We start from the raw sequence: 14,530 nt of genomic DNA, 5'->3' as shown, positions 1-14,530 counted from the left end.
ATTGCAATTTAGAACTTTCACTCGCAGCCTTGCCGCTTTGGCATCACCACCGCCACCGCCACCCACACTAAGTTGGTCAGCCAGCCAGCCCAGCCAGCCAACAATTGTCTTGAACTTTCGAGGGGACCGTGTTCTTCTGACTCAAAATACATATCATTTTACATAATAAATTTAATGCCGAAGAGTGCAACAAATTGCAGCTCGCATGGCGATCCCCTTTGTCTGCGCTGACAGCTTGCAATTTGCTCATAGGAGCCAAGAAGTCGAGGAGCAGAGACCGGTGCAGGTACAGGTGCCTGGCGCATTGTGTTTACTGTAGTTATCAAATAAATACTAAGCACTCTACTCAACTCTACTCTACTCCCATTCTGCTTGAGTGCCGTCTACACTTACACGGCGTTATGCATTCACCGTTGCTTTTGGCCCACTTACAAGCAACACTTACTTAAAAAAAAAAAAAAAAACAAAAAATTGAAAAGCTAAAAAAGAGAAACAAAACTTCAACGAAAGACCAAGTTTTTCCTGATTTATGTCCGAACAAATTGTGTGTTGGCCTGGCGGTTTCCTTATACGACATGATTTAAGTGAATTATGTTGTGATTTTGATATACAATTTGAACACCTCAGCCGTGGTGAAATGAAAACTGTTCCTGTCTGATTAACATCAGAAATGCAGAGGTTAAAATGTGTTTACTTCCTTCAGATATTAATTTCGCAATTTATACGCTTTCCCGCCTGATTAACCCCATCTGTGTGAGGTTAAAATCTGCCAAATCAGACTTCTATATCTTGCAGCTGAACCGCATCATTTACAGTTGGCATCCGTGGTTGCACGCAATAGATGGAAATAGATGGAAATAGATGGTAAATTGTGAAAGAGTTTTAATCAAAGTGGGAACGCTCGTTCGCTGCTCCGTTTGATATCTTTCTCGCGGCTGCCTTGACACGCAATTGAAATGAGCAGCAGCCCGACCCAGGGCCAAAAATAAATCTGAAAGAGATGCCTCATTTCGAAATATCTTGGGGGAAATTGGGGCCAAAAGCGTGGCAGACGAGAGGAAAATCCATGCGTGCACTTGACGCCGCTGAACCCACAAATTGGTGGTGTCATTAGGCAGATATTGATATGAATTTATTGGCAATTCAATTAACTCTAACCGAATGATCGGTGGCTGGTTTTCAATTATTTCTTCTCTTTTTTATCAATAGAAAGGGGCGAAGTGAAGTGAAGTGAAGTTCTGCTGCTGCTGCTGTTGCTGTAGCCATTAATTGTCTGGCAGCTGGCGTATTACAATGCGGAAATGCAATCGAACGGATCCGAATGGAATGGAATCGAACGCACTTCACACGCAAATAAACAGGCCGTTGTTGGTCTGGAGTTTATCTTCGGGATGCACGGCAGCAATTTATTCTTCATCGAGGGGCATAGAAAGTCAATAGTGAATAGGGAACAGCGAATGGCGAATGGCGAGCAGTTATGCAAATCAGCAGGTAGTCCCCGGAAAGGTAGAGAAAACAGACCCACAGGTCGGTCATTCATCGCCACAAGTATCCATGAGATACGCGCAACTCGCATGCAATTTGCGGCATTAGAATATGCGCACATGAATAGATAGAAGAGAAAAGGATCTTTGTATCTGTGGTGTAGCTCCAATGAATGGAGCAGATTTCCATTTAGCCGCAGCTTTTTGTGTGCTTTCATTAGACAACTGAAATATAATTGCAAGTAAGGGTGGTAGTGAGAGGGGCATTGACTGTCTTTGTTGGTGATGGGAAAGCTGGGGAGTATAATGGCAACAAATAACCGAATAATGCCCGTGAAACACAATAAACATACGTGTAAAGAAATGTGTAAATATCACTTAAAAATGAAAATGAAAGTGAAACCGTTTTCGTTCATCCATTCAGACGTATCTGAAAAATAGATGAGAAAGTTCAATTCATCCCGAGAAAGAGTTGTCAATTCATTCAGAAAAGCTGGGTGTCACATTGATTTCAATTTCCATTTCCCTTTGATTTGTGCACTTATCCACCTAGATGGCCATGTACTTTCAGTCCCAATGTCACCGTTGATTGCATAATCATCTGACCGTCACTAATTCCTACGTAATTGGAAAACCATAATGTCAATGTCTTTGTGCCGATCGTGCTTCGGGCCCTTCAATCGTATGCATCGCATCGCATCGCATCATATGCACTACATCTGTTGCAACTTATTAATTTTGGGGCCAACAACCGTTCCGAGCTGTAAGCGAAATGCCCAAAACACCCCACACAAAGCCGCTTACACTCTTAAGTGTATGGGCCGGGGCTGAAACTAAACGCTATTAATTTTTACACACGGTTTCACTGCAGTTCGAATGCGTTTTTCATGAGCTCACGGCTCGGAATTTTATAGCTCCCAGCTAAGCTGCAGTGGCAATGGGTTCGGATTTGAGTCAGGTCTGGGTCTGGTGTGGTGTGGTGTGGTGTGGTGTGGTCTGGTCTGGTCTGGTCTGGTCTGGGCCATTGTTTTGCAATTTTGTTTAATTTTAGCCCAGGGGTGGGGATGCGGCGGGATGATGATGATAATGAATGATGAGCCGAACAACCGCCACAATACCTATTGAGTAATTACAAAAATTTTAAAGTTTAATTAAAATTGTGTAAATAAACGTATTTGTTTGGCTTTGTTACCGTTGGCGGGTGTACTGTTGCGAAAATGAAAGTGCCATCAAATTATGATGCTCAATTGTGGGAACAAAAGCTGTCTTTTGACAAGCTTGCCAAATGCCACTCAATGAATTTCAATAGCTTGACATGACAAGGCAAAGATATATTAGTGATTGTGTAGAAAATATGTAAAGCATCATCAATTCTGTTTTTAAAAGAGATCTTATATGTGATCTACTAAATATTATTTTTAACAGCGACCCATTTATCATAAAAACGAATATTCTTTCATATCAGAAATCTCTCTAAATTAAAATCCCCATACCTATATATTTATCACTTTAAAATGTACTCCATTAGAAAATTATAGAAAAGCAGGCGCTTACCTTGTAGACCTCTGAGAAAAATCCCGATCCAATTTTCTCCTTGACGAAGTCATCCACGGAATATAATGCTGAGACGGCGGTGCGAAGCGCCCGACACGAACTGCCGGTGACCAGGCGATCTGATGATATGGTCCTGGTCACGGGCGCAGGCGGCAGACCGTTCCCAATCCATCCGCCATTGTGAAGCGGCTGATGTTTCGCCGAAGCTTCGGCGTTGGCGTCTCCATTGGATGTGGCTCCAGCGCCTTTGTACGTTGCACTAACAGATGGTGACAGTGTGGTGGTATTGCTGCACATACCCGCTGTGCTGGGCCATACAAAGGGGGAGGCATGGGCGGGGGCGGACATCGAGGAATCCACCTGGTCCACTGATAGTCCGCAGATCTCCGACGGCGGACCGGGCCCACTGTGCTGATTCAGGCTCATGTTTATCAGCTACGAAGTATGTTGCTGTCGTATCTCGATGTGTATGTAAAGTTGGTTTGTTTTTGGCGTTGGACGACCTTGCCTTGTGACTGCTTGTGGGTGAGAACTCTGCAGATCGAGTTGTAGCTATGTGGATTGGCTGATGCTGGAGCTCTTAGCTACACCATGGTAACAGAATAGTTGGCGGGTTAACGCGACGGATAGACGGGCACGATTGTTTGTACGGATGATATTTTTAGTGTTTGTTTAGGGGGACGCAGCACGAAACATAAATCGGATCCATAGGTCCGAGATTGACAACTTTCAAAATTTTGAAACAAAAAAAAATTGGGATAACTATCTATCAATCACTGATTTTGCTTCGTATCAGAACTTTGTGTACTTAGTTGGTTGTTTATTATCGTTGTTTAGAATGCTTTGGATTGTTCTTCGATTCTTGGCACGTTGCAGTTGTGGAAGCTGCATGGAAGCGCTCGCAATTGGAAGTCTGAAAAAATAAAAAACAAAAGTAAATAAATATTATTATTCAACAAATCTCGACGCTCTAATGAAACGTAAATAGATAGGTATATATTTGTTCGAAAAGCTGACGATGCGGGCCGCGTGATCACATTTCTGTGCTTATTCTTTTTTTTATGGGGTGCAAATTAAAGAACTTCAAAGAATTCGCCATATATTTTGTTGTCACGCGCCGCAGAAAGTAATATTAAAGTGTCTGCAATAAATTCTAGGCAACAGGAACTCGAAATATTTACAAAGTTAAAGGGGTAGAGATCAAGGCAAGGCAGTAAATAAAAACTTAGCCTAGAAGGCTAATAAAAACAAACTTCTTAATAATATAAATTGTTCATTTAAAATGATTTAGAACAGATTTGTATTTTAAATAATCTGATGAGGTGTTTTTTTAAGAAAACTATAAACTTCAAATCAGATAAGAGTACCAAGAAATCGCTGCGCTGTTTAATACCGCAACAGTTTTAAAAATTATTCCAGTTTTGTAGACGTTTCGGATTAGCACATCCGTAAAAAAAACATCGCAAACTAGCAAGAATGAATTAATCGACCCTGCTCGAATTTGCTAATAAATATTCAGGGTCAAAGTCGAGTCCATTGGCAGAGTTGTGCTTATCAGCCGGGCCCTTGCGGTGATAGCCACAGGCACAATGTTACTATATTTGCAGGTTTGGTTGCCGCTTGATAGCCACGACTTTTCAAGTGCGATAAAACAGACTAATAATCATTTTCACATACATACTGACTTCTTTCTGCCTTTGGTTTTTTTTTTTCGAACAAACAATGTAATTTAGCAGCAATTTGGTTATCATTTCGCTGACTTTTGTCGTCGTTTGTTTTCATTGTCTCATACGGGGCTTGGGGGGCAAATGAGTTCAGTTCATCAGCAAATAAGCGAGATAAACACGATCACTGAATCGTTGGCCTCGAGCTTGAAAACTACGTTTCTTGAGTGGCATGAAGGAGGTGAAATCCACGAGGGAGTTCGATGAAGGGTTCCACAATTGGAAAAACCCCATCACCCACCTCGAACCACTCGGTTCCACTCTAGAGATAAGTTTGGAAATGATATAACCAAATATTTTGCTGCTATAATAACGGAGAACTACGGCAACAGGTTGGAATTTTTTGATTTGCCATTCCTTATCACGGTACCCATATATATTCGGCGATAAGATACAGCGAAATAGCTTTTGGGCGACAAAAAATAAAATCAGCCAGCACAAATTTGGCTCGTAAAGGATCATGCGAGTCGCCAAATGGCGATCATATCAGATAACAGAAAAGAGCCAGCTCACAATTAAAACTATAACAAAATAATTACACCAAATTTCGACATAATGATAATGATAGAGGCGAACACAGCTCTCACTTTTCCGCTGGCCAAAGTCAAAATAAAACACAAATTACCAAGCACATTTTTGCAGTCAGCAAACGGGGAAGTTATGCGAATTGAGATTTACTATTTGGTATTTTTTGTGTGTCTTTCCTTTTTTGCGAAATCTGTCCAAACACACACAACGAGCCGAAGCCAAAGTCGAAGTTAAAGCCGGCAGTAGCCCGTAATTAGGGTCAATTGCGGCTAACCGCCGCCAATCGACGACAACGAAAGCTTTTGGCCAAATGAAGCGGCCACGGAAAAAGTGCTACACTTCATTAGGCGCCATGACAAACGAAGAATTGCAACGGAAAGTGGGGTCGTGGCTTTGATTTAATAGCAGCCTGCCCCACGATTACCTAAGGATCGGTTTAGACCACGCCCCCGACGACAGTTATCCAATTACTGGCAGGTCTTTGGCAAATTATCTCGTTTTTAGCTATGAAATGGATACGAGTTATCTTCACTGCCAGTTGTGAAAGTTCCCATAAAACCTAATGAGTTGCAAAGTTAAATATTTTTGTAAAAAAATAGTAAACATTAAGCTTTGATATCTTGAAGAAGAGCGCGCTGCGGAGAGAGTGCTGCCGATGAATAGGGAAATCCATTCCGTGGCCCACAAAAATGAGTTTAGCACGCTCCGCAAACTAAGTCAAGGCCCCAAGCAACGATTTTTGGCTGCCAATGAGAGGGGGGTACTGATTTGGGTAAGCAAACCGACCTATCAATTCGAGTAAAACACTTAAGCAGTCACTTTGATACGACTCTTTTAAAGGGGCATGCATAAATTTTCACATCACGTTCCAAACTATTTATCTCGGGTGGAAAACCAAAGGCAAAACATCAAATTATTTATGTTTTAATAGGAATGCCAGCCAGACAAAGGTCAGTTGTTGCCAAACATATGGAAAATAGATGATGGGCCCCACAGCGGAATGCTGCAATCTGAAAAGTCAGCACTTCCACAAAGATTAAATGCCCTGAAAGCAGGTAGCAGCTGAATTTAATTTAAAAATCTCAGAAGTGGAACAAGTGGTTCGCCCCACAAACCCTAAATAACTTTGAAATCACTTATTACTTCCACATAGTCAAACTAGTTTTCTTTATTTTGATATACCTTTTTCAACTGCAATTAAAAATACAAGCCCTATTAATCACTCGATTTGAAGTCGATTTATTTAAATATTTGTTAGCATTCCTTGCTTGTTTTTTTTTTGCAAATTGATTTGCTAGAGAAACCAAAGAAATTAATTTAAGGCATTCTCTAAATCGAATGTTAAACCGTTAACCGCCACAAGGTTCGAGTCAATAAACCGCTGCCGACTGCGGTGACTTCGTTGCTGTGCGAGATCAAGTTGCATTTTTATGGGGCCAAGGGTCGTCGTGGCCACCATCATCATCATCATCATCTTCATCGTCATATCTTCGCCTACGTAGTCGCGTGCCCGGAGAAGTGTGTGCAATATACACTTTGTTCCAGCTGAGCCATTAAAGAGGCATAAATCTTGGTTATGAAATTGGAAATGATTTGGTCCACAGACACGTTCAAGTAGGAAGCATAATGCTTCGAGAACTGATGCTCTCAGGAAGTGCGGCAGAGCCGCTAGACTCCGAAAAAAGCGTTAATGAAAAGGAAAGTTGGTCAGCGGCACAAAAAATGCCACTTCATGCCCACCACCGTGTAGAAAGAAAAACAAAGACGAGAAGACGGCGAAAAGAAGCCAAGGCAGCCAAAGAAGAAGAAATTTCTATAAACAAAGAGATGAAGCGCAGAGGCAGAGCAAAATTATCAAAGAACAACAAAAAAAAAAAAAAAAGAAGTGGAAAATGGGACATGGCACACTCTTGGGCCCACAAAAACAACAAAGACTGAATGAAATTCATGTCGTTGTCGCGTTCATAAATTCTTCTACGCCTATATGCGCCCGGTATCGCTAGCTATCTAAAAGATACACCCACACCCGAAAAAAACTACCAACTCATTCAACCGGGGAGGTGCTGGCTGCATCCGCTATACATATGTGTATACCTATTTATGAAAAAGAATCTATGTAAATTTGTGTGTTTTTGAATAAATTCCAAGCCCATCGAAGGTGTGAGGCCTTTATCGTTCACTTTTTGGTGCCCTAAAACAAGTGATTCACGCTCGCACAGCAAAGAAATGGAAAGCGAGGAGAAATATATAAATCTATATAAATTCAAAGCCAACGGAATGCTGGGCTGAAAGTATAAGATAAGCTTAATTAGCCAGCAAACAAATTTCACTTTCTATCGGTACAGAACGGCCGTTTCTAAACTATTTCTGTATGTCCCACGATTACTGCGCCATTTAGGCATTTCAACTAATTGGCAACCGTTGCGCTTAAGGGGGCGGGGCTCACGTGCCGCCCATCGATCGGCAAAAACTATCCCACCAAAAATAAAATGAACTTTAAGATCGAAGAGCCGCAACTAGAACGACAACAAAAACAGTTTTATTTTCAGTCTCAAGTGCAAGTCCTATTAGAAGATCGAACAAAACAAAACACTTGATGAATGCAGCTGAAGAAGGTGCAAAAACCAAACAACTGAAGGGTGCGGAGAATGGGCACAAATGGTTTATTTTTTTTTATATTATTTATTTTTCCCCTCGATGCGGGCACAAGCGCACACACAAATGAAAACAAATTAGCTAAGGCAGCATTAACAGCCGGCTGCCGAGGGCGGAAGTTCGGGGGAGTTTATTGTTAATTTCATAAACACCACGGACCACAACGGACAAACGAAAAAAAAAAAAAGCACCACAAAAATGCAGCAGTAGCAACAACCACCAAACCGGCGAAATCCCAACAGGGCAGCTGCATTTCAATGGGAAACCCAAGTGGAAGATGCATTCGGATTGGGAGCTATAGCTCTCGATCCGTAATAACGAGCGGAACATCTGTCACAGTTTTACGTGGAAAACTGTCATTCCGCCGAATCGAAAAAAGGGAGAAACTGGGAAGCGGTCAGGAAAAGAGCGAGATGGTAAAACACAAACATCGGAAGCATCTTCATCATAACTTGCAAATGTGTTTGTGTTATTTTTACATTTCCGCTGCTTACGAAAATATTTACGCTCCCCTTCGCTCCAGACCTTCCCCATTTCGAATTTAAAATTCCAGACGCTCGCACACACGCACGTGTTAGAGATGAGCCAGATTGAGTGCATCAAATGGTGACAACAGGTTCGATTAAAGTGAATATGGAAATTTCTTAAGAAAGTGCTTTGTACTTGCGCACATCAGGCTTAGGAAAATTATATACTGAATTTGCTTTTTACATAAGATTACATGCTGTGCAAACGTATATGAAAAGGCATTATAACCGTCTTATGGTGGCTAGCGCTTAAAGTTATTTTTTAGTAATCATGAAATTAACTCAAGGGTAAGGAAATCCCTTATCGTAGATCTTAAAAAATGAGTAATATGTTATATTAGTCATTGATATAAGCTCCTTGAAGTAAAGTAATTAACTCAAAATAAAACATTTTGGTCAGGGACAATTTGTTTACTTATCCAATCAACAGTAGGTTGTTATTGTAACTTATGTTCTAAGTTCCTTTTAAGATTTATTTTAAGCTTAAAACTTCAGAGTTTACTTTTAATTTAAGACCAGACCAAAAAATTGTACTTTTCCTATGAGAGTTTTTGGTTTATTGTTCCTGCAAGCTCGATTTTAAGCTGCAGCGGGTACAGACTTTTTGCAGACAGTGTGCGAAAGCTAAGGTCAGGCCCCCATCTCTAGGCTGCTTCCGCACACATACACACACCAGTGTGGAGGGGCCAGATAACAGTTGTGCGACATATCTAATCCACTAATTCTATGCTTTAACCGATTCCAGCTTATAACATTATTTACCCGTTCGGTTTTGGCCACTTTTCTCTTCGCTCTCTGTTCTTATTGCCGTGTGGCCATAATCCAATTATGTGTGTATGTGTCTGCTCTCTATTGCAATTGCAGTTATTCGCCGTGGTATGCAACCCACACAATTGCACTCGCGCACTCACACGCACTCGCAGACATTCAGATGCGAACACCGAAAATCTTGAGCGTCAACAAAATAAATATAGCTCGGCGTTTTAAAATAGGTTTTCACTCGATTCTGCGTTTGCTGTCTCGTCTTGTTTATGTGCATTCGCAGGCTGTGTACTTGTTTTTTGTTAGACGCGACGCTGTCCATTCAGCATTTCTCCGACGACACTTTTGTTAAAGCCGATTCACTTGCAATGGGGGTTTGGGGGCTTGGCTACAACCGACTTTGCAGTCTGGAATGGAGCAAAAGTTGATGGTTTATTTATGTCTGCGTCTGAACTCGCGAAAGAGCGTCCTCAAATTAAATATTTTTCGGGAGTGACGCGCAGCAACGTCCGTCTTGTTTTCCGTCTCGATTAGTGATGGCAAAAAAAGTTGATTGGCGGCGAGAAAACATCGACTACAGCGACGATGAAATCGATGTTTTCAAAATATCGGCGCTATCGATGTTTGGCAGGAGCTATCGATAGCCTATCTTCGTCGCTCTCTGATATCGATATTCTCTAATGTGTCTTTGCTACCTGCGGAGAAAGTCTCCGCTAGCTAAGGGTTAAGTCCACGCTAAATACCAAATTAATTCGAAAAATAAAGACTGAATCGGAGACTCAAACCTATGCTTGTCGACTATAGCGATATTTTAATTTTAATTTAAAGTTCTTATATAACGGTTGTTTTTCGTTTTATTTTACAGTTAAATGCTACTTTTTCTTGATATACTTCATGTATTTCTTGGCATTGAAGTTGTCCTCTACTTCCTCCATGATCTTGACCTTCTTGCGAGGTTTGCGGGCCTCCAGACGGGCCTTGCGCTCCGCATCGGTTAAAGTGCTGAGGTCCAAGGGAAGCTAGTTGGTAGAAAATGTTTATTGCCCATTTAATTACAAGTCAGCTACCCATTTGTACCTTGATGATCTTGCGCGGCTCGTGATAGCGTATGTTTATCGTGGATCCATCGGGCTGAACAACAACCGTGGGATATAGCCGGCAATAGACAGAGCGATGCAGCCTGGTGACCGCCGTTGTGGCCGAGGAAATGCAGCGCATCTGTTGCACTGCCTGCGGCAACTGTTTCAGCAGCATTTTAATTGATAATCACAATATTTACTAGGTTTTAACTAAATAAACGGAGCACACGAGTTATGTTTTTGGTAAGCAGCTGATGGTGTGACCAAAAGCAGGGAGAGTTTTAATACTCGCAGAACAGCCTTCGAAATTCTGCCAGCCCTGGCATAACTTGGTATTTAACGTACCTGTGGTCACACTCGTACTCAAAGTGTAAGTGTTGGTGCTGGGGCAGAAATTCTTATTTTCTCCTTAATAAAATAAGTACGTTTGCTAACAGGCATTTAAAATAAGAAATTAAAGCAGATTTAAAGCGGCAGCAAGTGATACACATTCAGGCCTTGAAGAAAGAGCATGAAACAGGGTTTTTGGCCAAGGGGAACCTTGTGGAACTGCTGATGTTAAAAATTACATAATTTTTGCAGGCATAATTTTCCGTATGTTATGCCAAGTGTTTGCAGGAAAGAAGCGCTGACCAATCATAAACCCTATCATTCCAATTAAGCAAACCCAAAAGAAACCCGCTTGCAACTTCTACCATTTTCTGCTGCGACAACCTAACCTCATCCGCTTTTGTTGTTGTTTTCCAGTATTTGTGCTGCAGAATGGCCGCCCGCCGCATCGCCAAATCCTCGGTTAACTGGTCCGCTCTTGCCGAGCGCGTTCCTGCCAACCAGAAGAGCAGCTTCGGCGCCTTCAAGACCAAGTCGGACATCTACGTCCGCGCCGTCTTGGCCAACCCCGAGTGCCCGCCCCAGATCGATTGGGCCAAGTACAAGCAGTTGATCCCGGTGGCCGGACTTGTGGACAGCTTCCAGAAGCAGTACGATGCCCTGAAGGTGCCCTATCCCCAAGACAAGGTCTCCCCACAGGTGGACGCCGAGATCAAGGCCTCTCAGTCGGAGATCGATGCCTACAAGAAGGCCTCCGAGCAGCGCATCCAGAACTACCAGAAGGAGATCGCCCATCTCAAGTCGCTGCTGCCCTACGACCAGATGACCATGGAGGACTACCGCGACGCATTCCCCGAGAGCTCGCTCGACCCCATCAACAAGCCCACCTTCTGGCCCCACACTCCCGAGGAGCAGGTCGGCTACAAGTCCAAGGAGCAGCTGGAGGCCGAGGCCCAGGGACACCACTAAGCGTCCACTGGCAGGAGTACTCTGGCGTCAGGCAGTCGTTGGTCGTTGCTCGTTTGTCGATTCGAAATGTAAACCACGTTGAAGTAAATCACCCAAATTAAATTCATTTCAAATGAAGGCTTTTGCTTACTCGAGGATGTTGGTAGTTATTTTTACTAACTATTCAACCGATTATATTCAAATTCTTGAACTTGCTTGTTCTTTTAATCAAAAGTGACGCTCCTGTTGAACCTGCGAGTTGCGGTTCCAAAAAATTGTAAGGACTTATTTATGGATCCTAGAAAAACGTTTATTATAATAATATTCTTATAAACTAGCTTATTTGGCGGGAAATCCTATACAAAATAACTAAGCTGTGCATGCCCAAAACTAAAGACAAGTGCTATACGTCGTTAAAAATGTATTGTCAAAAACTAATCACGCTGGCTCTACATAGTTGGTCTTAATACAATAGTTTGGAAATTATAACGAAATTTGTTTGTTTTACACTGCATAATATTAAAATTGAGCGCCATCTTGCTCTGCATTATAGAGCATAAAGCGCCCCCTAGGTCAGAGATAAGCACGGTTACCTGTAACAGCGCTCTCGGGCGGGAGGTGGCAGAACTACACCTGATTTTCTATCCAATTTCGCTTTCATGGTTTGAGTGTGCGATAAGTTAATATGATCTTTTATGATATGATAACATTACGAACACGATAATAAATTGAAAACGTTAAGCAATATATTATATATATTATATTCGAAATAAGTTTCCTGAAATTTTAAAAATGATCGATCGTTGGGGCTTTTCGGAAGGACAGCCCTAACATCTTCTATAACTTATTTAAATTCCTTTCCAAAAAAAAAATTCTCAGAGCGCAGCATCCAAAAAGCCCATTTTCGACTTTTGACTGTTTTGATCTTCCTCTTCTTTATTTTTTTTTTGCCACGCCATTAACAGAAACTTATATGTACGGATTTCGAATTGCCCGGGCTACTTTTGTGACGGGTTGACAGGGCAATCGGGGCACTGACTGGCAGGCCTGTTGGCAAAAGTTGGCAGGGCTGAGCCGATTTTTCGTGCCGATATCGATAGCTCTAGAGTGGCCATCACAGTCGCTTTGAAATAACCGCTGGTAAAGTTTAATTACAGCCACTCTATTCATCTGACGGAATTCTGGGAGAGTCTCTCCCGAGCCTACAAAAAGCCGTTAAAGAGCTCCAAAGCCGCCGCTCAAATCTCGTTTCTTTCGCTCACCTGAGCGCACCTTTCGCAAAGCCGCATCGCGTCTTAACTTGTCTCGGAGGTGCACTGTCGTGATCGGGGTCCGCCAAAGCCCCACGATCGGTTGGGCAGCACAGTCGGAATCGAATCGAGTTGGAGTGCAAACGTCTGAAGCGGAATCTCAAGTTGTAGCGCTAATCGCAGCGAACGGAGTGTATCTGTGTATCGCTGAAATACAAAGTTGAACCAAGCTGGAATTTGCCACCAGTCGAAATAAATCTCGAATCGAATAGCCGCAATTTGCATAAGGCGCAACTAAAGACGCGCTCTGTCAGTTAACCCACTTTCTAAACGACCAAACCAAAAAAATAAACCAACAAAAAAGAATAATACTGCGACCGATATTCAGCAACAACGAAACCAATTAACAAGCAAATAATGCCGAGCAAATAAAACCGAATAACGTGCAAGTGATTCATGGTTTTTTTTCCTTCCAAGTGAAGTGCTTAGGTAAAACGAAACATAGCAAAAAAAAAAAAATACAACAAAAATCAAAAGTTGACTGGAAAACGCACTGGAAACGATAACGATACCTGGAACGCCCCCAACCAACGACTGTCAGTTGAAACCGCAACTGCAGCAGCAGCATCATCTACTTGGCCAGCAACAACAACAACAACAACAACAGGCACAAGTACGGATTGCAAACAGCCCGGGTAAGTTACACCATCGTACATCATCGCACAAAAACAACAACAATAATGGTGGTTCGTAGCTCGCAGGGAGCCTTCCTTCAGCATTCCCTTTTTCCCCGGTCTGCAAACGGGTTAACAAGCTGTGGCTAGCTAATACCACGATCGATCGATAGGCCTGCAAAAAATGCTACAGAAAAGTCGAGTTAGAACGCAATGGCTGCATTTTCCGACTAAACAATGCTGGTTACTCGTATTTCTTCGTATCGATTTATAGGCTTTCAACTTGCTAACTTGAATGAATGATCGTGTCAATTGAACATAAATATACAAACCAAAATAACATCCATAACTCCTATATCACAATAACTTGAAGCTTTTCCTTAGCGAATATTGTAATAAATATTTAAAACATTTTTTGTCAAAAGTCCTAAAACTATTAATCAACCTTATGCATTATCTGACAGATTCAAGTTCTGTACGTAATGGCTCAAGTATAAAGAAATATTAATCGGATTAAACAGATAAATATCTCTCTTTTTAATATCCAGTGGACAAAAAATCTTAATCCAAAATCAATTTACGGGGATCTAAATAATACATTCGTATAAGGAATACCCTTGAAATGTGCTTGAACAGAAAACCATAATCAATTCTTTGGAGTCCTCCCGTTTATGGGCATGTATTCCATATTTCATAATCCGCTGTCTGGCAGCGTAACTTTTAGCACCTTTGAGCAACTTCTCAGTTTCGCATTTCACCAATGCACACACAACACACACACACACACACACAACACCAGGGGGGCTATAATTTCTTTGGATAATTATTACTCGTCTGGCATATTTTTTGTTGCTGTTGCTGGCTTTTTAAAGCTGCTCCGACCGGCGCTGACTCTGTGAAATTTTTGCGTTAAAGCCACAATTTTTTTTTGGTTTTGTTGCTTTTTGTGCGCTTGTTTGCATAAACACCTAGCGGATAATTCGGAACGTATTTTACTTAATTAAAATATCTCAGT

The 14,530-nt window shown here is 41.9% G+C and overlaps 4 protein-coding genes across 6 annotated transcripts in view; 2 read left to right on the top strand and 2 right to left on the bottom strand.

Moving 5' to 3' along the window:
• The window catches only part of LOC108135774, a 49,507-nt gene extending 39,741 nt beyond the window's left edge, over nucleotides 1-9,766 (bottom strand). For both annotated transcript variants that reach the window (XM_017256630.2, XM_017256631.2), the window contains exons 1-2: nucleotides 9,235-9,766; nucleotides 3,039-3,951 (exon numbers count right to left, since the gene is read on the bottom strand). In XM_017256630.2, the coding sequence (XP_017112119.1) occupies nucleotides 3,039-3,464 (426 nt within the window). In that variant the 5' untranslated portion in view covers nucleotides 3,465-3,951; nucleotides 9,235-9,766. The remainder of the gene's footprint in view (nucleotides 1-3,038; nucleotides 3,952-9,234) is intronic.
• A 304-nt stretch (nucleotides 9,767-10,070) lies between these two features.
• On the bottom strand, nucleotides 10,071-10,589 carry LOC108135853 (39S ribosomal protein L55, mitochondrial). The gene is made up of 2 exons (XM_017256746.2): nucleotides 10,312-10,589; nucleotides 10,071-10,253 (listed from the first exon to the last, which is right to left on the bottom strand). Exons 1-2 carry the CDS (start codon nucleotides 10,486-10,488, stop codon nucleotides 10,107-10,109), a joined length of 324 nt encoding a protein of 107 aa, XP_017112235.1. The 5' UTR covers nucleotides 10,489-10,589; the 3' UTR covers nucleotides 10,071-10,106.
• Nucleotides 10,590-10,621: 32 nt separating this feature from the next.
• LOC108135852 (ATP synthase subunit d, mitochondrial) lies at nucleotides 10,622-11,725 on the top strand. 2 transcript variants are annotated; one of them, XM_017256745.2, is made up of 2 exons: nucleotides 10,622-10,683; nucleotides 11,061-11,725. In XM_017256745.2, exon 2 carries the CDS (start codon nucleotides 11,076-11,078, stop codon nucleotides 11,610-11,612), a length of 537 nt encoding a protein of 178 aa, XP_017112234.1. In that variant the 5' UTR covers nucleotides 10,622-10,683; nucleotides 11,061-11,075; the 3' UTR covers nucleotides 11,613-11,725. The 2 variants fall into 2 exon arrangements, with proteins under 2 accessions (XP_017112234.1, XP_017112233.1); XM_017256744.2 differs by having other exon boundaries at nucleotides 10,663-10,734.
• Nucleotides 11,726-12,785: 1,060 nt separating this feature from the next.
• Nucleotides 12,786-14,530, top strand: part of LOC108135775 (platelet binding protein GspB) — a 38,204-nt gene continuing 36,459 nt past the window's right edge. Inside the window, exon 1 of the mRNA XM_017256634.2 lies at nucleotides 12,786-13,536. The gene's annotated coding sequence lies outside the window, so the exon portion shown is untranslated. The remainder of the gene's footprint in view (nucleotides 13,537-14,530) is intronic.

This window comes from Drosophila elegans, unplaced genomic scaffold (assembly GCF_018152505.1).
Source record: "Drosophila elegans isolate 14027-0461.03 unplaced genomic scaffold, ASM1815250v1 contig_476, whole genome shotgun sequence".
Taxonomy (NCBI): Eukaryota; Metazoa; Arthropoda; class Insecta; order Diptera; family Drosophilidae; genus Drosophila; species Drosophila elegans.
This window is presented reverse-complemented; position numbering and strand designations above follow the sequence as displayed.